This window comes from Tyto alba, unplaced genomic scaffold (assembly GCF_018691265.1).
Source record: "Tyto alba isolate M040663 unplaced genomic scaffold, T.alba_DEE_v4.0 Super-Scaffold_10, whole genome shotgun sequence".
NCBI lineage: Eukaryota > Metazoa > Chordata > Aves > Strigiformes > Tytonidae > Tyto > Tyto alba.
The window spans coordinates 19,087,189-19,109,030 of record NW_024881262.1 but is presented as its reverse complement, the minus strand read 5'-3'; the positions used below and the strand labels follow the sequence as shown (position 1 = coordinate 19,109,030).

At 37.2% G+C, this 21,842-nt stretch overlaps 1 protein-coding gene across 1 annotated transcript in view; it reads left to right on the top strand.

Moving 5' to 3' along the window:
- The window catches only part of COL4A3 (collagen type IV alpha 3 chain), a 63,476-nt gene extending 41,983 nt beyond the window's left edge, over positions 1 to 21,493 (top strand). The window contains exons 29-52 of the mRNA XM_033005374.2: positions 298 to 395; positions 1,794 to 1,944; positions 2,076 to 2,189; positions 2,983 to 3,150; positions 4,279 to 4,368; positions 4,942 to 5,076; positions 5,787 to 5,885; positions 7,424 to 7,513; positions 7,900 to 8,039; positions 9,110 to 9,236; positions 9,514 to 9,594; positions 10,594 to 10,692; positions 11,661 to 11,711; positions 12,696 to 12,881; positions 13,577 to 13,707; positions 14,118 to 14,190; positions 15,516 to 15,587; positions 15,712 to 15,831; positions 16,857 to 16,955; positions 17,537 to 17,749; positions 18,390 to 18,567; positions 19,083 to 19,197; positions 20,508 to 20,680; positions 20,954 to 21,493. Coding sequence (XP_032861265.2) covers positions 298 to 395; positions 1,794 to 1,944; positions 2,076 to 2,189; positions 2,983 to 3,150; positions 4,279 to 4,368; positions 4,942 to 5,076; positions 5,787 to 5,885; positions 7,424 to 7,513; positions 7,900 to 8,039; positions 9,110 to 9,236; positions 9,514 to 9,594; positions 10,594 to 10,692; positions 11,661 to 11,711; positions 12,696 to 12,881; positions 13,577 to 13,707; positions 14,118 to 14,190; positions 15,516 to 15,587; positions 15,712 to 15,831; positions 16,857 to 16,955; positions 17,537 to 17,749; positions 18,390 to 18,567; positions 19,083 to 19,197; positions 20,508 to 20,680; positions 20,954 to 21,038 — 2,888 coding nt within the window. The 3' untranslated portion in view covers positions 21,039 to 21,493. The remainder of the gene's footprint in view (positions 1 to 297; positions 396 to 1,793; positions 1,945 to 2,075; positions 2,190 to 2,982; positions 3,151 to 4,278; positions 4,369 to 4,941; positions 5,077 to 5,786; positions 5,886 to 7,423; positions 7,514 to 7,899; positions 8,040 to 9,109; positions 9,237 to 9,513; positions 9,595 to 10,593; positions 10,693 to 11,660; positions 11,712 to 12,695; positions 12,882 to 13,576; positions 13,708 to 14,117; positions 14,191 to 15,515; positions 15,588 to 15,711; positions 15,832 to 16,856; positions 16,956 to 17,536; positions 17,750 to 18,389; positions 18,568 to 19,082; positions 19,198 to 20,507; positions 20,681 to 20,953) is intronic.
- The last annotated feature ends 349 nt before the right edge of the window (positions 21,494 to 21,842 follow it).

The window sequence follows — 21,842 nt, the reverse complement described above, 5'->3', positions numbered from 1 at the left end:
CTGCTTGTTAAAGAAAACAGTAGGGAACTGATATCAGAATAGTTTCGATTTGAAAAAATTCCCATGTTATTTAACTGATTTGAAGCAAATAACCAAGCAGTGTTACAGTCAATATTGAGTGAGTATGTAAAGAACAAGATGCGAGTGTGTCATATCAACTCTGAAATCAAGATGCTGTCTTCACCTCATGTAAGCTATTTTAGTGTCAGAGGCTCATAACTATATTCATACAGATATCCATTTGTAAAGTAAGGTGATAACCATAGCATCTATACTGCCATTTAATTCCTTTTGCAGGAGACAAAGGACTTGCAGGGGGCAGAGGGTCACCAGGTTGTGAAGGAAAGATTGGAGATCCAGGCCGAGCTGGAAACCTAGGACAACCAGGAGAAAAGGTTTGGTTAGAAATACAGCACAGACTTTTCCATAGGTCCCATTCATTAAATGTAACACTGAGCAAAGAAATTAAGAAGTGTAAGGAATACAGGAGTTCCTATGTTTCCTGACCAGTGATGCACAAACTATGAAATTAAATTCATTTTATATAAAGGGACTTAATCCAAAATTTTAAATTCAGATACAGGATTTCAGAACTCCAAGTGTTTGGGATGTTTTGGTACTTCAGTTTTCAGAGCACAAGGAGGATATTGCATTGCTTAAGCAAAAATAAGTCCGTAGCTTCTGAAAATAAGGCTATTGAGAAACTGCAATTAAGTACATGTGTGATGGAGGTCAGTGACAAGTATGCATTTAATTTAAGCAAGTGCTCTGTTAAATTGAAGCATAAAAGAAGTAGATTAGAGGTAATACTGCAGCCACTTTTGCTGATTAACAGAAACTAATCTACTGATGGCATATGTAAGCACAGGATTCTTGACTACTCTGTAATTAGGATTAAAATTTTAACAAAATAATAGCACCTAAATGTTTTGAAAAAGTGACATTTCTGTTTTGTGTGCTCATATGCCATTCTTTTGTGTGTTTTTTGACATGAGAAAATGTGGGGTTTGAGGTTGTGTTTTGGGTTTTGTTTTAAATTATTATTTAATTGGTATTTGATGCCACAGAACATCTGGATGTGGAGTGGCCTCATCAGTGACTGGTATAAGCACAACTCTACTGACCTGCTTTATGAACATAATGATTTGATGGTACTCAGAGCTAGTACCCAAAATAATCAGCAGTTCAGTCAGCCAGAAAACAAACTTATTCACACTTTCCGTTCAGGGAATGGACTTGGGACATTTGTGATAAAACCAGTCTTCATGGAAAACAATACTCAGAAGAATGATTTAAAGAAACCCAGTAACTGACTTCGAGTATTCTAAGACATATATGGCTGCTGACCTTGATTATTTAAATAAATACTTTGATAAAAATATTTAAAATTAAATAAAATATAAAAATAAAGGAAAAGTTGTATTTGCACAAACGTCAATCAAATTTTCAGATCAGGTCCAAAGCTTTTCACAGCTACAGCAAACATCACAATGCAGTAAAGGTAAATGGAGAGAAGTCTCTTGTATTGCTCAGTAGGAATTTCTTAGATATTGGAGACAGTTCAAAATCTGTCTAGATGAATTACTCCTCTGGTATGGAACCTGCACCTGGTCAATAAGGAACATCCAGGGGTCTGCTGAATTTGAGCTATTAAAAACTATAATGTGAAAGATCCTCAGGGATCTGGAAAAAATTACTCTAATAAAAGTAGTTAATTGACCACACAGTGGAGAAAATATTCTGGCAGATTTTCAAAATATAGTGGATCACTTACATTTCTCTCTGTGTTGCAGGGTGACCCAGGCATGGTTATTCCTGGAGAGCCAGGTAGACTGGGTTCACCAGGAGGTCATGGTATTCCTGGCTCAAAAGGTGATACTGGATTTCCAGGACTTCCAGGCCTACCAGGGCGTGCTGGACATGATGGTGATGATGGCCTAAGAGGTACTGTTGTCAAACAAGCTCAGGGAGCACTGCAAGTTATTTTAAAGAAAGGGAAGACAAGTCAAACAGTGCTCAAAGACTGAAACTTTAAGTAGCTTAAACCATTATGAATCCAATCTCCTTTCTTTTAGGAGATCGTGGCTCACCTGGAGTTCCTGGAGATCCAGGTTTTCCAGGGAAACCTGCTGAATGTCTTATTGGCTTGCCAGGTTTGCCAGGTGGCCAGGGAGCTACAGGCCCACCAGGTAGGACCTTCTGAATCATATGTGCCATTTGGCTGGGTGACTCTGGGTTTTGTTTCTGCCTTCCAATGGCCTGAGGGAGCTGAAGTTGTTTCTGGATATTGGTTACAGGATAGTATGCAAGAAAATGTGAGCCCATTTAAAAGATGCACTTTCTGCAGATTGGAGGAAACACATGCATGGATTAAGATGAATTAAGATTCAGATTCCATTGTACAGTATAAAGAGTAATCACAAACTGGCCCAAATTCCGCAGGAAAAAGGGTATTTCAGTCATGTCTCCTGTATCGGGTTGAACTTAGATTCCTCAGTACAATGTGATTCATAAAGAAGCAAAACAGAGGAAGAGCTCAGCTAGGTAGAAAACCAGTTGAGGGTCTCAAAATATCTGCATATACTACATATGACTTTTGTTCCAAAAGAAAAACACTTGGGTACCCAGCACAGTCTTCCTATATATGATTTCAAAAGGATTTTTTAAATTTAAAAAAATATATATTTCTTTTTTAGAGATTAAATGCAGAATTGGTGAGGTTTTCGTGTTTAAGTTTTTCTTCCTTTTCTGAGAAAGAACAGAATTGTCTACTCTCACCCTTTTTTCCCCTTAAAAAAACAAACAAACAAACAACAATTCACAACTCCTAATATTTTCTGACTGTCTATGTTGTTTTACAGATCTAATGTTTAGCCCTCAAACAGTCAGAGTTAAAGAAGTTTCATTCTCATGATGGCAAGATAGAGAAGGTTTGTTTTCCAGACAGATGTACCATACTACACTGTCATGCCTTTTTCTTAGGAGGAAGAGGTTCGCAAGGTTCAAAAGGAAAACTAGGTCCTCCTGGCTTGAGTATCCCAGGAATCTATGGAACACCTGGGGAACCTGGATTGATAGGTCTTCAGGGAAATACAGGATTACCTGGTCCCAAGGGACAGTCTGGAAGGCCAGGAATCTCTGGTGTGCCAGGTAAGGATTCCCTAAGTACTTGTTTTAACATAAAAATAAAGCCAGTATCTGCAAAAAGGTGTCAGTCATGCTCTTCCAATTGAAGATACCGAAATATTTTTCCCTCAACAGTTTTCATATATAATTGAGATCTATTTGGAAAACAAGTAAATCATCATTCCCTAAATGAAAAGCATATCTTGAAGATGTCATGACACAGTACTGAATTTTCTGTAACAGTCTTCTGAGAACAGAGGGCTACCTTACATTGTTTTTTGCACAGTAATGTCCTTGCAGTCGGACATGAAATAGTTAACATTCAAAGCAACTCCCCAGCATAATGGAAGTGCAGTTCTTAGCATCCCTTTTCAAACACATAGCTTGTTAATGCTATCTTCTTTTTCTTAAAAAGCAAGTTCAGATCATGAGTCTGACAGAGTTGAGTCAGGTTAAAACTCTCATGTGAACCATAGCTAACTTTAAGTAAGGTAGGTAATTCCTGTAGTTTTGTTGTGTGGGTTTGTTTGTTTTTTTGTTTTTTTTTTTTTTCAGAAAAGTGTTCAAATTGGATCTCCAGACTAAAAGAAATCAGTTATATAATGCTTCTTTTCTCTTAACAAAGATTTTTCACTACTATCAAATTCTTCATTATTCTGTGGGAAGGAGATGGTACATACCTTTTTATATATACAACCTATAAAACTAATGATAAACATGTAGCACTTGAGTCAGTTATGCAAACCGCGACTTCTGATGTCATTGGAGGAGAGCTGTCATGTCCCAGCTGGCCTTCAATTCCTGAGCCAGAAAGGAATGTTTCTCCCATATATCCCATGACAGGTCTCTCATCCCTGTGTGGATCTCTCAGATACATTATCCTCACTGTCAGTTATTTCAGTCATTGATAGAAGCTGTTGCAGCTACGAATCTAGGTAGTTTGGGGGTTACTGTGTGTTTAAGTGCTGTTCATGTGGTTAAAGACTGGAAAATGTGTTCGGACAGTATGTTACAGAAATAGGGGGGGAAAAAAAAAAGTAAAATAAGCAATTAAGTGCTTAAATGACAGGCATATGTGTAGTTTTCTGAAGTAATGTTCTATTTCACTGATCAAATACTATCAAATACATCCCTACTGCTTCAATTCCACAGGTTCAAGGGGAGAGCCAGGTACAATGGGCTGGTTAGGAATTCCTGGACCCCCTGGCATGATTGGAAGACCAGGAAACCCAGGTGTCAGAGGCAAGTGGTCATAGTATCTGCCTTCATTATTACTTAGAATATAAGAACTTCCATGCTGAAGTTAGTCTTGTGGTCCATCTTGATGTATGTTATCACTCCTGAGTACACGTGTCATACTGGGATTTCTTTGGGTCTTGGTAAATCTGACTTCTGTATGTGTGCAGTCTACAGACTGAATGACATTATTCAATTTTTTTTCAGCAGTTTTAAATTGCCACCCTTTCTATTTCATTGGTATTTGTAAAAGTGGCTGGTGATTTGCTAAAAAGCAGACCTCTTTTTTGCTCCATTTTTTTCCATCCCATTAGTGTTCCAAGTATCATTATCACATCTATTCAACAGATATAAGATTATACACATATTCAGTATAAAAAATAATTACCGTCTCTTGCCATAATCTGTGCTCATAGATGTTTTATTGATAGTTGGAATACTTAAGAAGATAGTTTAGATTGTTGATTTGGAATGTATATTTGCATATGTAGTTGCCCTTGAAGACAGAAGTTTCATCGCTTCCTTTATGCTATTGTCCAGTCCAGTTTCTTCAGAAAATGTAATTGTATATTCTTGCAGGTTCTTCTGGCTTCCCAGGACTGAAGGGAAGAAAAGGGTTTCTTGGAGCAAAAGGCGAACCAGGTGATAAAGGTTTTCCCGGACCATTTGAGACCTTGGTTGGTACTGGGAATAAAGGAGAACAAGGCTTAAAAGGTACATGTTCATTGTTCTGTCATTCAAAACTAGTTAGGGTTGTAGTCTATGTTGCTGTTCCATTGGACTCTAAAACATGTAATAAACTGACTCTGCTACTGACAGCTTTGAAATAATTATTGCTGAGTACTGTAACTGCCTTTTTATTTATGGGATAGCTGGCTACTAACACTGAACACTTATTTCCAGTTTAGCAAGTCCATGTTCCTTTAAAAAAATCTTATTGTAATGTTAATCCAGCAATAGTATGTCAGTAGTACTAGGAGGCTGATATACATATATGCTACACATTCATGTTTTTACACATTTAGTAGCCCTTGAGCACAGAAATGGGTGCACTTGCCAACTAGATGCTGAATTGCAAAGAAATTGAGTCTTCTCAGAAGTGCCATCAGAAGAATTCCTTTGTTTGCAATACTAATATAGACTCTCTGTATATGAGTTGTACATGCTTAACTAGTGCTATCCAGGTTTTTGTGTAGACATTTTCCTATGGAAGCTTTCAGAAACTTCCTTTTGTCTCCAGATGGGAAATACAGAGAGCATTAACTGTGAGCTTGTGTCTTGCTTATGTGTGTTCACAGAGTGTAAATCCTATTCTCCACTTCTGCTTCGTTAGCTTTAAGAGTTACAAAACTTGAAACTTTATATAAAACTTACATTCTAAGATGTTGCTTTGTAATACTTTTTGAAATGATACTCTGTTTTAGGAGTTCAAGGAAGAATGGGTCTAAGAGGAGAAAAAGGATATGCTGGAGTGCAAGGTCCCCCAGGTCTTGATGGGTCTGAAGGAATACCTGGTGTACCAGGTATGGAATAAACATATATCAAAAATTACTGTATTGGTGGAGAGTAGAGATAATATTACCTCAATGCTAGCATATAAGCTCGGCTCTAGCAGCAGCACTACATTCTCAGCACTACATAAACTCTGAAGCTTTTCTGAGTATTATGAAACTGAGCAATTTCAAAACCTTCTATTTGAAAGTCATAGCAGCTACCACTAAATGATTTGTTTCCTTCCAAATATAGACCAGTGTTTTGTGTGATAAATAGAAAATAATATTAAATCCCGAATAATAATTTTAAAATCTAAAAGGTGATGAGGCCAATGAATATAAATTGGTATTTATAAAAGTGGATAGAAGTTTGAATTCACAGTATTATACATACAAAAAAAGTAAGAATTCTAAAACATTCACATTGCAACTGTGCACAAAAAATATTTCAGAAGCTTTTTTAATTTCAGACTGATTTTATTTCCCTTTTCAAAGCCTGCGTGTTTGGCTTATATTTTGAAAGTTACCAGATCTTCAGTAAAAAGCAGACTTAAAAAGAACCTGTATAAATTATAAACCTACCTAAGCTATTTCACACAGTTTTGCTCTGCCATTACAATAATCTCATACATAATGATACATGTTGACCCTTGAGTGAGACGATACATCTGTTTTTTCAAATTAATGCTAATATAACATCTTTGCTTCTCCATATTCTGTATTTTTGATTCAAGATAACTTCTTTCTAGAAAACCATATGACACTATAATTAGATACATAAAAATGGTGACAATTAGAAATAATTTTACACTTGTAATCAAAATGGCTCTTCTAATGATGGCAATTATTCATGCTATATGTCACTATAGCATCACTGTTGTATCCTGTCATTAACATCCTCTGTATTCATTGCAGTGTAGACATCATGGGAAAAATTGCAAATGCTCCACTACTCCCTAACTTTTTATGGAAGAAAGTAAGACCTCAGCTGCCTAAATGTTCAGGCATTGCTGGTACCCTGGAATTTAGACATCTGCAAATTCTAGATGCAACTAGATCTTGCTGTCATTAAACTGAATGCTAATTTAGCTAAATGAAGCTAAAGATAAGTGAGTGGGGGGAAAAGTTCCTCAGGCATATAAGGAAAAGCAATTTGAGTATACTAGTCATGAGAAGTGCATAATGAGTAAGTAACAATGTGATTGTGACATGCCCAGAAACAGTACTGAACTCAGGGGGACAAAGAAAGGAGAGTGCAGTGCATAAATACAAATTAGTAATCTTGATCAAAATTTGCAGGAGTATATTTGAATTTCTGTCCTTAAGTGCCGTGGTCACAAACCTTAATTTTAATGTTGATATGTAAGATGCTCGTTATTTCCTTGACTTCTTAACAACAACGATAATTTTATCTGTGTCTGGGGCAGGAGGCTGCACGTTGATTTAAAAAATAATAAGATACCATGACCAGGTGTGTGGTAGAGCATTCCGTATTCATGACAGCTCTACCAGCCAGCCAGTGTCTAAAGCAAACATGTGACGATGACACTTATGTCTTCATCTTGCAGGTGTCAAAGGATTTATGGGTCTTCCAGGGATTCCTGGAGGACAAGGATTCCCAGGTGCACCAGGAAACAAAGGGGACATGGGAACTCCAGGTCATTTTCTGTCAAGCTATATTACAAATTCATAGAGCTGTATAGAAGCATTTGCACAGATCCGAGCAGTTACTGTAAGCACACTGCACGATACTTAGACTGGGATTTACTCTTTGCAGTACCTATAGACTTCTCACCACCTCAGCATTTGCTTGACTTGCAGAATAGAGTTCTTCCCTTCTAATTGAAATATAACTTCTTTAATTTATATATTGTTACATGTAAGAACCTCTTTTTAATGTGTTTAGAAATAACATCACTGGCTGTGTAAATTACTTTAATGAAGAATTAATATCTGAATATGCAAGCAGTTGTTCACAAAACATGAAGTATGGTATGCAATTATGATCCTTTTAAGAATGGTCTCGGTATCTGTATTTTTTAAGGTCCAAAAGGTCAGAAAGGATCTCCAGGCTTTCCAGGACCATCAGGTGACCCTGGTCCACCAGGCTATGCTGGCTTTCCAGGTGACAAAGGAGATCCTGGCTACCCATCTCCTGGGCCTCCAGGAGAACCTGGTCCAAAGGTATAAAGGCAGTGGAAACTGTGTTATGTTAGGCAATAAGCAGAGCCTTTGACTATAGAAACAGAACAACATGTAAGCAAGAGCTGCAAAGTTTGCAGAAGTAGATGATTTGTTAGTGATAAGAAATATGAAAATTCTATTGTGTCGTTACTCAGGAGAAACTTTTGAGTTCTTTATATTTCAGTTTTCTCTTGGTGCAAGAATTTCTTATTTGTAAAGTTTCTGTAAAAGTTGATAACCCATTAAGAATAAAGACTTCGACTTAAAAAGTCAGCAGTAGGAATCTTTGTACATTAAAAAGTATAGGAAAACATAATTGTAGCAAATGCAAAAGTTTTGTAATCTACAATTGTACTGTTGGTTTTTGACATTCTAATAATATCATTACACAGAATGGACTGCTTTTTATTTTTTTTCTTAGCAATATATGTTACGTTCAGTATATATTATGTTCAAAATATATATTGCTAAGAAAAAGCAGTATCTTTTAAGTGAGGTCAATGGGATACAATTTTACTCTACATACTCTGGTTGTTGAACAACTGGGAGTCTTTTTACATGTGAGATTATCTGAGATACATGGTCGAGGGTATAAACTGTACTATAACTCCTGTAATCTGTCTAAATTATCTGTTTATTTTCTGTATTAGCTGGGTAGCCACAATGAGAGTACTGTCATGAAGGTCAGTAGGAATTCAAGGAAAGATATAAATTTTAGTATTTTGTATAGCTGTATATTTTGTAAGGAATGTATGTTTGGATCAAAAGAGGAGCTGTTAGAACAAAATTTAAGGGAAGTCTGCCACTGAAACACCTAAAGACTGAAGTTGGTTTGTGCAGATTAAAGAAAGATCTTTTTTTTTCTTAGCTATGTCTAAAGGATTAGTGGTATTATGAGAAGACGTCATATTAACCTACATTGATTTTTGTCTGAAAATCATAACGAACCATGATTATACCTACTTAACCTTTAAAATTATGTATGATTTTTCTGTAGTTCAATTATGGAATGTAATGTATTTAAGGTAATGTGATTCTTTACCTGTTTGTGTGCAACTGCTATTTCTCAGGGAGATCCAGGACCCCCAGGAGTTCTGGGCAGCAAAGGAGAAAAAGGATCCCAAGGTCATCCAGGACATAAAGGAGTACCAGGATCACATGGAATCAGAGGGGAAACTGGAGGTGCAGGAATCCCAGGTATGTGTTGTTTTGGAGGGGTGGTGAGATGTTGACATGCTTCTAGGAGAAGATAATTTCTCAATAAAATACACAGGGTGCCTGTCAGGGGTGGCACATTTATATTCTAATGCTGTAAACCTAAACAGCTCCTTTGTAGTCAGTGCAGCCATGCTAGCTTATGTCAGCCAGAGATCTTCTCACAGCTGACCGAAGCAGAAATTATACCAAAGTTCTCAGACTGAGTCTGGATCTAGTGGTAATGCCTTTTCTCCTCTCACACGCTTTCTTCCTACAGGGAAGCTTGGACCTCCTGGAGATACTGGTGTCAAAGGACAGCAGGGCCGTCCAGGACAACAGGGCATTATAGGCCCTCCTGGTATGGTATATAGCATCTCTCCCAAATCACTGCCCTCTGGTTTGTTATTTTCTTTGTAATGAGGCAGTTATGTTCTTGTTCTGAGATTTTTGGAATTTAACTGATGCAGTTGCAGTCTGTGTTTATCTTAGTTTGAAGTTTTGTTTACCTTCTCTGGTTCCAGCTAAGGTCTTTAACAGCCTGTTTTCAATGTTATCAGTTCAGCAGAGGCAAGAGGTTTTAATTTTGTTTCACTACTGTAAAAATTTTTCCCTTTTTTTTTTTTTTCCTCCAGAGGTCTGAAGGTGTGATATCCACACAACTGTAAGAAAGGCTTGTTCTACCTCCTAAAAGAGCATAATAAACTAAGATGTAGCTAGATGCGGAGGAGAAGAAAAGTAGAGTGGAAAGAGGGGGCAGACTTCTTGTAGTTTGTTAAAGCAACAGAAAAGATCAAATAAGTCAAAATACACATAAGGGGGAGCATGTAAATATGCAGCAACAAAGAAGTATGCAATGCAGACCTTAATAAAGTAAGTGCCAGACACCATCTTCAAAAAGAGCAGCTCTTTCTTTCAGAGATCTTCATCAAAATGATGATGTTGTGGTTTTGTAGACTTTAGTGAACTTGCACTGACTTATCAGCAGAGTTAGCAAAGATCAGAACCTACTCCTTGTTTAGAAAAATCTTGAATTTGTAATAAAGCCGGGGCGAGAAACCACACTGCCTGTATGGATTCCCACCAGTATGGATTAAATCAAAGACAGGGTCCTAAAATGTCTTTAAGAGACGGGAAGTCATTGCCTGTGAAAATAGTGGGAGTGTTAAAACCACTGAAGTCCAGTGAACTCAATAAAAATTATATGCTGCTCTTTACAAATGTTTATATACCAACAGTTACATCTATCTTTGAAGTAGCTGAACTAATTACATTTTAATAAAGGGGACTCATATCTTCTCCCTTTGCAATGTGAAATAATAGAAGTGAAAATGATATTGTGGTCCATTATAATTCACAGGTGCTGTTGGAGTCCCTGGAAAAAATGGACTTGTTGGTGAAAGAGGTAATCAAGGTCAGGATGGTATGCCTGGTCCCCCAGGAGTAAAGGGAGAACCAGGTAACACCAATTAAATATTTTAATTCTATTTCACAATTGTTTTTTTCCCTACTTAAACTGACAGGGATTATTTGGGAAGGATTAATAAGGAGCTTCTGTGAAGTCAAAGATAAGTTTATAAGTAGAAGGTTTTTCACTTTTACATAATTCACAGGTTTTTCTATGTAATTGTTGTACATGCTGTCAACAACCCAAATGCATATGTCACTGCTCTATTATACATGTGGTTTGCCATGTCACCTAAAAATGTTAATGTCTTCAAGAGACAGAGTATTGCTGTTAACAGTTCTTGTGTGCTTAATCTCAAAAAGATTAAAAGAATCAAAACAATTTTCAAGGAGACTCCTCTCTTACATGGAAATAAGATAAAAGGAATCACAGTGTTTACTTACATGAATAGTAAAGGTTTCTGTGACCTGGCCCTTTGGTTGTAAAACCTTTTATGACTGATGTCATCAATGCCCACAGAGAGATTTAGTTGTCCACTGAATTCTGACAGAAAGTGTTTTCATATTTTACAGTGAAAATGTTTCTTTGTATATTAGTATAAAGAGGATACTGACAAGGCATTCATAGTACTTAGTAAGTTTTTTCATATTAAGTTTCAAGTAATCACTGTTAATGTATTTTCTTTTTTAGGTATTTACATTTTTTCTTCTATTTTTCTTAGTAACTGATTTACAGATTTTTCTTGTGTTTTTTTCCTTTGAAAAAAGATAAAGCTTATTATTGTAGAATGTACCTCAAATATGACTGGACAATAAGAGTTCCTACTATAAAGAAAAACTTACCAATTTAATTTGTATTTCTGGATAGAAGAAATGGAAATAATCAGGAAATTGTATTTTACATATAACTAAAATCTACATTCTTGATTCAGTGAATTCTGAAGAAATGTATGAAATATTAGACAACTATTATGTTAGTTATTCAGGACTTAGAGTATAACATGACCTAATATTTTATAGGAGCATCAGGGAGAGGAATCCCTGGCCTTCAAGGTATTCCTGGTCGTAGAGGTGAGTTGTCTTTTCAGAAAGCAAAAGCTTAATTTTTCAATACAGAATCTTCATCTTTAAGTTGCCTCCTGCTTTTGGATGCTTGAAATGGCACTAACAGTGTCAGAGGAAATCAAGAGTGATTCTGTGCTTTTGATCAGTGACTTGGTGCCATATATTAAATGTCAAGAGTTCTTGCTTGTAAAGTTAAGACTATTGTAAAAGGGAATTAAGCTAACTTCTGTGGTTTTGTGAAGGTGATATACACATTCTAGAGCTTTTGAAATTTTATTTTGATCTATATTTTGATTAACAGTATGATCTAATAAAAACAGATGATGATGCTGAATACTAAGCATACTGTAAGAAAGCGGTAGTGAAGGCATTTTAATTTTGTTCATCTCCTTTTTCATACTGGTGAACAGTTGACTGAGGGGACTCTTCCCATTTTCTAGGTTTTGCATTGTATTTCCAGTACTGGTAGAAATCCATTCATTTCCTTCATTAAAAAAAAAAAAAATTCTGTCTTCATATCCTCCATATATAGATCATGCACTCTAAGATGAACCTTATAACAACCTCTTACCTTGTTGTACTCATATTGATGCTTTTAGTTGGAATTTAAAGACGATTTGCCAGTTCTGATGTTCAAAGAAGCATTTCTTCTACTTACGCATCAATAAGTCTTCCCTTCTCTGGTCTTTCTACACTCCTCTCAAGTTTATTCCTCTGTATGAGATATCTCTGAAGTGGTATTTTTGGGAGGAAAAAAAAAAAAAAAAAAAGAGAGAGAGAAGAGAGTGGTATGTATGCTGCCTTGCAGCAAGTCCTGTCTTCTCACAACTATTTTGCTGTACAGTAGCAAGGTGGCTTTGGGGACTTCTCCATACTTAAAACAAATGCTGAATTCCACCTTTGCAGTATAGTAAATGCACATATTCTGTGTAGTCACAACATCTTACCACCTCAGCAGCTCTCCTCAAATGTAACACTTACACTTTGCAGGAATCAAAGGGGACATGGGACTGCCTGGTTTTCCTGGGCCACCAGGTATGAAAGGTCATCAGGGTGATCAAGGACCCATTGGACCTCCTGGCTTACCAGGGTTACCTGGATTTCAAGGCACAACAGGCATTGCAATTACTGGCCAAAAAGGGAATAGAGGTACTGCTGGTGCAGATGGAAGACCAGGTGTGTTGTTATGACTCCTTATTTATCTGAAATGATAAACTAATAATTGAAAGCAGAATTCAGCCTGTCCAGAACTCAAGGTTGAAGGGGGTCTTCCCCCAAGAGAGCTTCATAATTAAACAGGTAGTTCCTTTACCAGTTAATGCAGTGTTACCATTGCAAACACTGTGGTTGTCTACGCCATGTGATATAAATTAAAATAACACTAAGCTTTGCAGTCCACTTGATTGCATTATTTTGCTTTCTTCCTATGCAGTCTGTAGGGCAGCTGAGATCCAACTTTAAAGAAGTGAGATAGCATAAGTGTGTAGGTGTGGCACATAGGGACATGGTCTAGTGGTGGACTTGGCAGTGTTAGGTTTACAGTCAGACTTGATCTTAAAGGTCTTTTCCAACCTCAGTGATTCTATGAATCTATGATTACAGGCATACCTCCAACTGGAGAACATTCAAAAAACTTCAGTGCTACAGAGTACTGCAAGAACTCAGATCTGATCTCAGATAAAATTAGCAGGCTAGGAAAAATGAGTTTTGTTTTGTTTTGTTTTTTTTTTTTAATTGAGTATATTTATTTGGCAATCACTGAGGTGGTAAACATGAGTACTGTTACACAGTCATTGAATATTGTACTGCATTGTATGTAATGTATGTGAAATGCTGTTGGTAGTAACCTTTACTTTGATGTTTCTGTACAGGTGCTCCTGGTTTTCCAGGGCCTCCTGGTCTTTCCACTCCCAGCATGAAAGGAAGCAAAGGTGTTAGAGGGGCAGATGGCATTCCAGGGCCAACAGGCCCAGCCGGCGACACTGGTCCTCCTGGTCCAAAAGTCAGTGAAAGGAATATTGCTTGTTTCTTACTCCATTGTTAATTTGCTCTTACCATGAAAATAACACCCAGGACAATTTAAAAAAAAAAAAAAAATCGAAACAAAAAACCCCACATGCTCCCAAAAAACCCTTGTAATAGAGGAAGGATATTAAAATGGTATGGACTCAAGTGGGCCAAAAGTAAACTATTGTGAATTTCTGGCATGTCATTTCCTTGGCCATTCTGTATTACAGAATAATATTAACAATGATAGGACTATCTCTAACATGCTCACAAATTGAGCAGATAATTCTAGTTGTAGCGTATTCTGTGAACATAATGCTTTGAATATTCTAAACAAAAAGGAAATGTACTTCCTAGCGTGCAGATGCTGCTTCCTGTTTATTATTGGTGTTATCTGATTTGCAGGGAATAGAAGGTCAATCAGGTTATCCTGGTGCTAGAGGGGACCAAGGATTTCTTGGATTCCCAGGTGTAAAAGGTACTCATATGTTTACTACATACACTTTTGTGTGCCAAATATGACCATTTACATGTTGCGTTATAATAGTATTTATGTAATAGTACCAGGTATGGTCCTAGAGAAATGAGGTTTTTCCATCAAGAGCAGGGTGTAGGTCAGCTATAAATTAAAGCATTCACTAAGAGAGCATTTTCTTTGAGTTAGATGCTATGGGCATGTCTAAACTGATGTTAAAGTGAGAAAGGGCTGAAACTTCAATGACCTCCATTCCAGGCAAATTCGAAACAAACTTGTCCATAGTGACTAACAGTGTGTAAGGACTTTGGGACTGAGTCTGCTAATTAGAAGCGCCACACCACTGCTAGATGATGTGACTTCTTGGCAAACTCTTAGCTATAGGACTCAAGAGCATTTAGTCATATTTACAACACAGAGCACTGGGTCCTCTGTTTGCCATAAACATAGTCCCAATTATAATCTAATCTAGCAGTTTATCAGCAGATGAACTGCTAAATATATTGACTTCATTAATTTCATATTCCTGAGGGTTACTTGGATCAGTATCTGGCTAAAAATCCTTTAATTTAGATATTTTTTTAGTGATTTACATCTGATATAGGTCTTCATTACTCAGATATTCTCATTTTTCAACTGCATGATTTACAGTGACACAGAATTACCATTACCTGTTTAACCTACTTGTTTGTGTTCTGTGCTCATTATTGTGTTGGTTAAATTTTTTCTAATTTGAAAAGTCATCATACGGACAGTAATTACACTTTCTTAAGCAAAAAGCTCTCATTTCATGGCGTAGTCAGTAAAATCTCCTGACTTAATGATAACAATTTTTATTTTTTTTATTTCCAGCAGAGCTGTGGAGAGTAAGCTGAATGTAACCTCATATTTTGCACCATGAAAAAATTGCTTATTAAGTTTTAAACACTTGAAAAACTGTACAACAGCCATCAGCATAACTGATAGTAGGGTTTTAAGGGAGTTGAACTGCACATCACTGAAGGCAGCACTTGACCTGCAAACTCAGCGACAAAAACACATAAAAACAACATAATCTAAAATTGAGATTTTAAACTCAGTTTATGGGACCAGTGACTCTATGAAGATAGGCATGGCAACATCTTCTTACAAACTGAGTGCACTTGGCCTATAAATTATACAGTAACAACAGACATGTAGAAGTCTACCGTTGCATTTCAAATGAGTTTACACACTGTTAGTCTTTGGGAAGGTTGCATGGACCATGCAGAACTCTTAAGCCTCTGAAACTTTGACAGTTGTTTTCATATTTTAAACTAGACAGACGTATCTTCAATCTTCTTTTTTAGGAGAAAAGGGTAATCAAGGACCCCCTGGACCACAAGGTGCAGAAGGGCCAAGGGGACCAAAGGGTCAGCATGGTAACCACCAACCCTTCTCACTCTAATACCAGCTTACTTAAATTGATTTGTTTGTTTTGTTTTGTAGTTTGTTTGCTTTCCTTTAATATAAGGCAATAGCTCTTCATTATATTTTTGCTGCTAGGTGCACCTGGAGTCACTGGGAGAATATTCTCCATCCCAGGAAGCAAGGGTCCTCCTGGACCGCCAGGAATCCCAGGAACACCAGGTGATCAAGGAATTGAAGGGATTCCTGGACTACAAGGTGGTTTATATTTTTTATCTCTGTATGTGTTTGTGTGTGCTGCTTAGTGGAACGTTTTGGTTTGACGGGAAACCATGCTTCTGCATAGAAAATTGACATGTCTTCACCTCTCCATACTTAAAAATAGCTCTTCATACCTTGTTAACAACCTTATATTTATAACCTGTCTCATTTCATCTGCCCTCCACACTTGCAGTCAGTGAGTTTCTCCCTCAACATAAGCCTAAGCAAAATAATGGAATAAAAAATAAACTTGTATCAAAACATTCACCATTTTCATGCTATCAGAACCATGCTCGGGATATTTTGTGGGGGGAAATTACAGCACATAATAGAAGTAATCTAGATGTGCTACGAAGTGATTGTGTCTGTCATAGTCTGGGGTTGGGAAGAGAAAGGAGAGGCTGACTATTTCTCCATTGGCACTAGAAGTGAAGCCTGCCACAGCTGTGAGGAATGAGGAAGCAAGGAGCAGGTAGGATGAGGTGGATGTGCAATGGGTACTTGGCCACCCTTCTCAATACCACAGCTTTCCACCCCAGGAAGGGAGCTTCTCTGGGGGCACTTCCACTCAGGAATGGCAGTTACCTCCAGTATAACAAAGCAGGCAGAAAATAATTGTTCTTTTACGCTTTCCTTAAAGTTGTTTTACAAAGGAGCTGCATTATTTATAGAATTACAAACTATGACCAAGACGATTAATGGCCTGTATGGTATTTCTGAAATATTTCTACTGTATGACACATGCTAGGAGAAAAAGCTATTTGCTCTGCTTTCTGTAAACATCTCTTATGAGAACAGTATTTTCCTGTAATACATTAAATATTTTCTTGTAATCTTCCTGATAGGAAATATGGTGACAGTAACACTACAGACAGTCTCAAAACTTAGTAAATTCATTCTTGATGTTTTTATTCTAACACAGCTACATTTACTTGGGATTTTTAACTTTATTCATTAACAGCTATTAAAATCCAGAATAACTACTGCTATATGATTCTGGTTTTTTCTTGATTACAATTTAGGACTTAAAGGAGTAAAAGGTCTACCAGGAAGGTTTGGTCTTCCAGGTCAACCAGGACTGCCTGGTCCAAAAGGAGACAGAGGATTTCCAGGACAAAGAGGTACAGGAAAGCAGATATCTCTGACTGCTACTACTGCATTTACAGATAAACTGTATGCCTGATTTCTGTAAATCCTTCCTCTTGCATGTATTGAGATTCTGTAACATTTACAGTAGCTTTAGGGCCACAAGCACATGTAAACACATTCATAGCTTAAGAGAAGCATGTTCACAACTGAAACAATCATTTATGAAAATAGGCTCTGACTGTGTTCCTCTGTTATTAATCACATTTATTTATCCACTTGAAACCTCTAGGTGTCAGTGTGCCTTTTCATGACATCAAAATATAACTAAGTATTTTTTAGTCACCAGAAAATATTTTTACAACTTTATTAGTAAAAATGGCCATGTTTCTTTAAAATACCTTACTACTCCATGAAACTATGAAATGTAAAACTACTTGTGCTAAGTCTGAAGGAGTTAATACATCTAGCAACAAATACCATCAATTTTCAAATTCTATCTTCTTCCTGATAGTATTTTTTTTTATTAGTTTTCAAGTGGTTTCACTAATTTAAATGAAGTAAAAATGTAAACAAAGTCATAATATTTGCAGTCATATTTCTCTCCCCTCCACAGGACAACCCGGACTGATTGGCTTTCCAGGTCTACAGGGGTTACCTGGATCACCAGGTACTATCATTGCTGGTCCAACAAGAAGAGGTTTTATCTTTACCCGCCATAGTCAATCAACAAAGATTCCTTCATGCCCACATGGGACATCGCAGATCTATGTTGGCTATTCACTGCTTTTTGTACAAGGAAATGAACGAGCACATGGACAAGATCTTGGTACTGTATTGGTAAAAATTTTCAGATTGTTTTCTTTAGGAGTCCAGTAATGCTAAGTTGTCATTAAGTGTCTGTGATGAACATTGGTTTCAACCATCAGGCTCCAGAGTGGTCTGCTGCTCTGAGTCAATTCAGAGTCATGGCTTTAGAAAAGACACCTTTCTTCCCTGCACTGCTGTATACCCTTTTTGCTATCTTTAGACATTTTTGAGGAGGAATTCAATTACTGATGGATGGATGTATAGTATAAATCAATATCTGCACAGGGCTTACAGTAACAACACAGGATCTGAGAGAGAATCTTGCTTGTTTGGAGCCCAAATGGGATGCTTTAAAGTGTCAAAAATGGCACCAGAAACTTTTGTTTAAGCAACTGAATCCTTGCCACTGTGTCGAAGACCAATACCATTCAAGAAGACATAATTTTAACAGATTTTGTTCTTAGCCCTTATTTTTTATATACATATTTTTATATATAACATAATAATTTTGCTTTTGAATATTTCCACTGTACAGACACTTCTCCCTTTATAGTTACTAACGGCTTTCATTCTCACTATAGTAGAATGGATGCCATCATTCTGTTTGCTGCACTAAATACAATCTATCTGTCACAAACCTCTCTTCTCTTGTCTTCTAGGAACAGCTGGTAGCTGCTTGCAGAGATTTAACACCATGCCGTTCCTATTCTGTAACACCAATGATGTTTGTAGTTTTGCTTCTCGCAATGACTATTCGTACTGGCTGTCAACTGCAGCAGTAATGCCAGTAGACATGGCACCGATTTCTGGCAGGGCATTAGAGCCCCATATAAGCAGGTAAGAGTATAAGCAAAGTCAAAGATGGGAAGGCAAGCTTTGCACTCTGTCACCTAGTCTGCCCTACACAGTTGTTGCAATCTAGTAGCTCAGTTTCATAGTTTCTTCATTTAGGAAATTAATATTACTTTTTCTAATCTTAGCAAATGAAGGTACAGAACTTTGATCTAAACCATAACAACATAAAGCAGTGAGCACATGAAGAATGTAGAACTTAGTTTGTTACTTCAGTAAAGGCAAGATTAGGAAGCTCAAATGTTCTGGGACTAATTCCCACCTTATACCAATTATTGTCTGGTGTTACTAGTAGAGATTGCAAAGGAATTGCAAAGCAAGATATTTGGGTTACCTTCAATTTACTTATCTCCTCAAGAAACAGATAAAGCCTCTGTGAATTGTAACATTTATAGTAAGCCCTGCCATTAGGTAGCTACTATCCTAGAAGGTAGAGTTTTGGTCTGCTTTTATGTTTTCCCTCATACCTGCACTGAATGAATGTGTGTGTCCTCTTACAGGTGTGTTGTCTGTGAAGGAGCTGCAATGGTAATAGCAGTTCACAGCCAAACCACTGTAGTTCCTGCATGTCCAGAAGGCTGGATATCTCTCTGGAAGGGTTTTTCTTTTGTTATGGTAAGGATATAAAGATTTGAATTATTAATTTTATGTCCTTTCACTTTCATTGGCATTTTCATCTGCTTTGTAGCTCATTTGTTTCTTAGTAATTGTTTTTTTTTTTTTCCCCTTTGTCAAGAAGTAGACAATAATTCTATTAACTCCTATTCAGTGCCGGTACCATAGGAACAACTATTCTGACCTGTCCTCAAAAAGGTGTCAGGAGGAAAAGGGGGGAAAGATGAAAGGAGAACCACAGGATTTTAGTCTGACAAAAATAACTGAATGCTCTCCTTTTCATGTGTCATGCTAAGATCTAGAAAACAGATTTGGGGGGTGGAGTGGTTACACCAGTCCTGAACACAAATACACAGAAATAACTGACCCACTTCCATGCCAGTTAGTTCTTTTATAAATCTGATCTTGGGGCTGAATTCCACAGAAAGCTAAAATCAAAACAAATGCAGAACACTGTACAAAAAACTGCCTTAGCAATTTTGTCACAATAATGAGATATGAGTGAAGAAAGTTCATAATGTGACTGCAAACAGAACTGATTATGGGAATAAGGGTACATTAGGGGACGTAGCACTTCATCTTTGTTATCTGTGTGTTTGTGATGTCATGGGGGTGCCAGCAAATGAGGGTAAAAGAATTAAAACCCCCTCTTTTTTGCATGATATAAAGTCCTTTTAGATCTAGTGTGAAATTTGTTGTTTCTCCTGGGATTTGGCCCTAAGTAGTAGTAGTAGTAGTAATAATAATAATAATACTAATCTTGGAAAAGAATGAGAGAATTTTTGCAGCATCTGGTTAAAATAATTTGCTTGTTTCCAACATCAGCAAATTGAAATGGTATTTTCTAGCCAATTTTCTACTGCATTAATTATTTTAGAGCTATTTCTACAAGCTTTTACCAACATCAGAGAAGGAAAATGCCTTCTTTGCTTTTTGTGTTTGGGGACATAATCAACGCAACAGAAAATATGAACACACACAAAATAGGGGATTTGGCTTATTTGTAATTCAGTTACCGTAGTCCTCAACTGGACAGAAGCCAGCTGCTTTCTAGTCCTTATACTGGTTACAGTTCCATGCCCTTCTCATGGAGCAGAAAAAGGCCTTTGCAGGGACTTAAGAAATGCCATAACTGTGCTTGAATTTCATAAGGCTTCTGTGCTTCATTTTAAGTTTGATAGAACTAATCTGTTCATTTTTGTCAGAGATATACCACAGAACATATGGTATATTTTAGAAAGAGATTTTTGCCTGCAGTTTACTAAAGCTGATGGACAAGTTCTCATACAGAAATGTATTGGTGGTTACAGTATACAAGTGCCGGCTCAGAAGCTTCTGGCCAAGCACTGGCATCTCCTGGATCTTGTTTGGAAGAATTTCGAGCCATCCCATTCATAGAGTGCCACGGCAGGGGGACGTGCAACTACTATACAAATTCCTACAGTTTCTGGTTGGCATCATTAAATCCAAGAAGAATGTTCAGGTAAACTGTACCTCCCTGCATCCATATGCATCGCATCCATGCTGCATGTGCCCAAGGAGACAGTAACTCCCTGCAAAACATGGAGGGGCTCCCCTAGTAATTTCCCTCAGTTTAGCCATCCCCCTTTGTTAGGGTGAGGGCCATTCTGTAGCACAAAGATGCCTTAAGCGAGACAAGGATTTCAATGCTGTTGTCAGTAATTCCATACCCAAAGTTTCATCATCTCTCCCTGGTTTTTAAAGAAAAATTAAGTGTTTGTTTTCTTTCTTTTAGGAAACCTCTGCCACAGACTTTGAAAGCAGGAGAACTAGAAAATATCATCAGCCGTTGTCAGGTCTGCATGAAGAGACCAGCCTAAACAGTGGCCACTCTTGATGGAACATGAAGCTCTGCTTTTATTATAAAGAATTGCCTAACTCTGAAGAGCTGTAATTTATTGAAGTCCAACTGTACCTGGAAAGAAAATTGTAAATTGCCAGTGCAGCACTGTGGTGAGGTAGGGCAACAGTTTGACTTTTGTCTTTGGCAAATGACAAAGCACTTTGTTGGAGAAAGCTTGTAATGGCAGTTTGCAGGGGCTTCTGCTGAACTGTGTCATTTCTAAGCTGCATCTTCATGATAAAACTGTGGCATTGCCAGATCTCTAATGAAAGATGTTAATGCTGCCTTGTGTCATGTGCTTTTCAAACCGCACAACAAACTAAATGCTTTAATCTGCTTACATATGTTCAGTGTTCGAAGTGGATATAATTTAAGATGAAAATCTGGCACGAGAGATATGGTTCAATAGAAAATATATTTTCAGTGCACTTTTAAATATCTAATGATTCATTTAGGGTTGGTTTTTTTTTTGGTTTTCTTGTCTAATAAACAAGTATCTCCCCACTTACCTCGCCCTTCCTCTGGCTGGCAAACAGCAATACAATCTTTTTTGTATCACTGCGGTAATAATGGTTCTTGACTAGCCAGAAAGGGAGCTACACTGTGCACTGGGCAAACAGTACAGTGGTGACACACACTAGCTGTGTTCTCCAGAGTGACTATGGCTAAGGGCTGACTAATTGAAAGTGTTAGAAAGTTTTTATTAGATTCCATGGCTTTTGACACAGATCATGAGATCTTTTAAATTCTTCAAAAGTTGACAGTATTGGGCCTCTCTTAT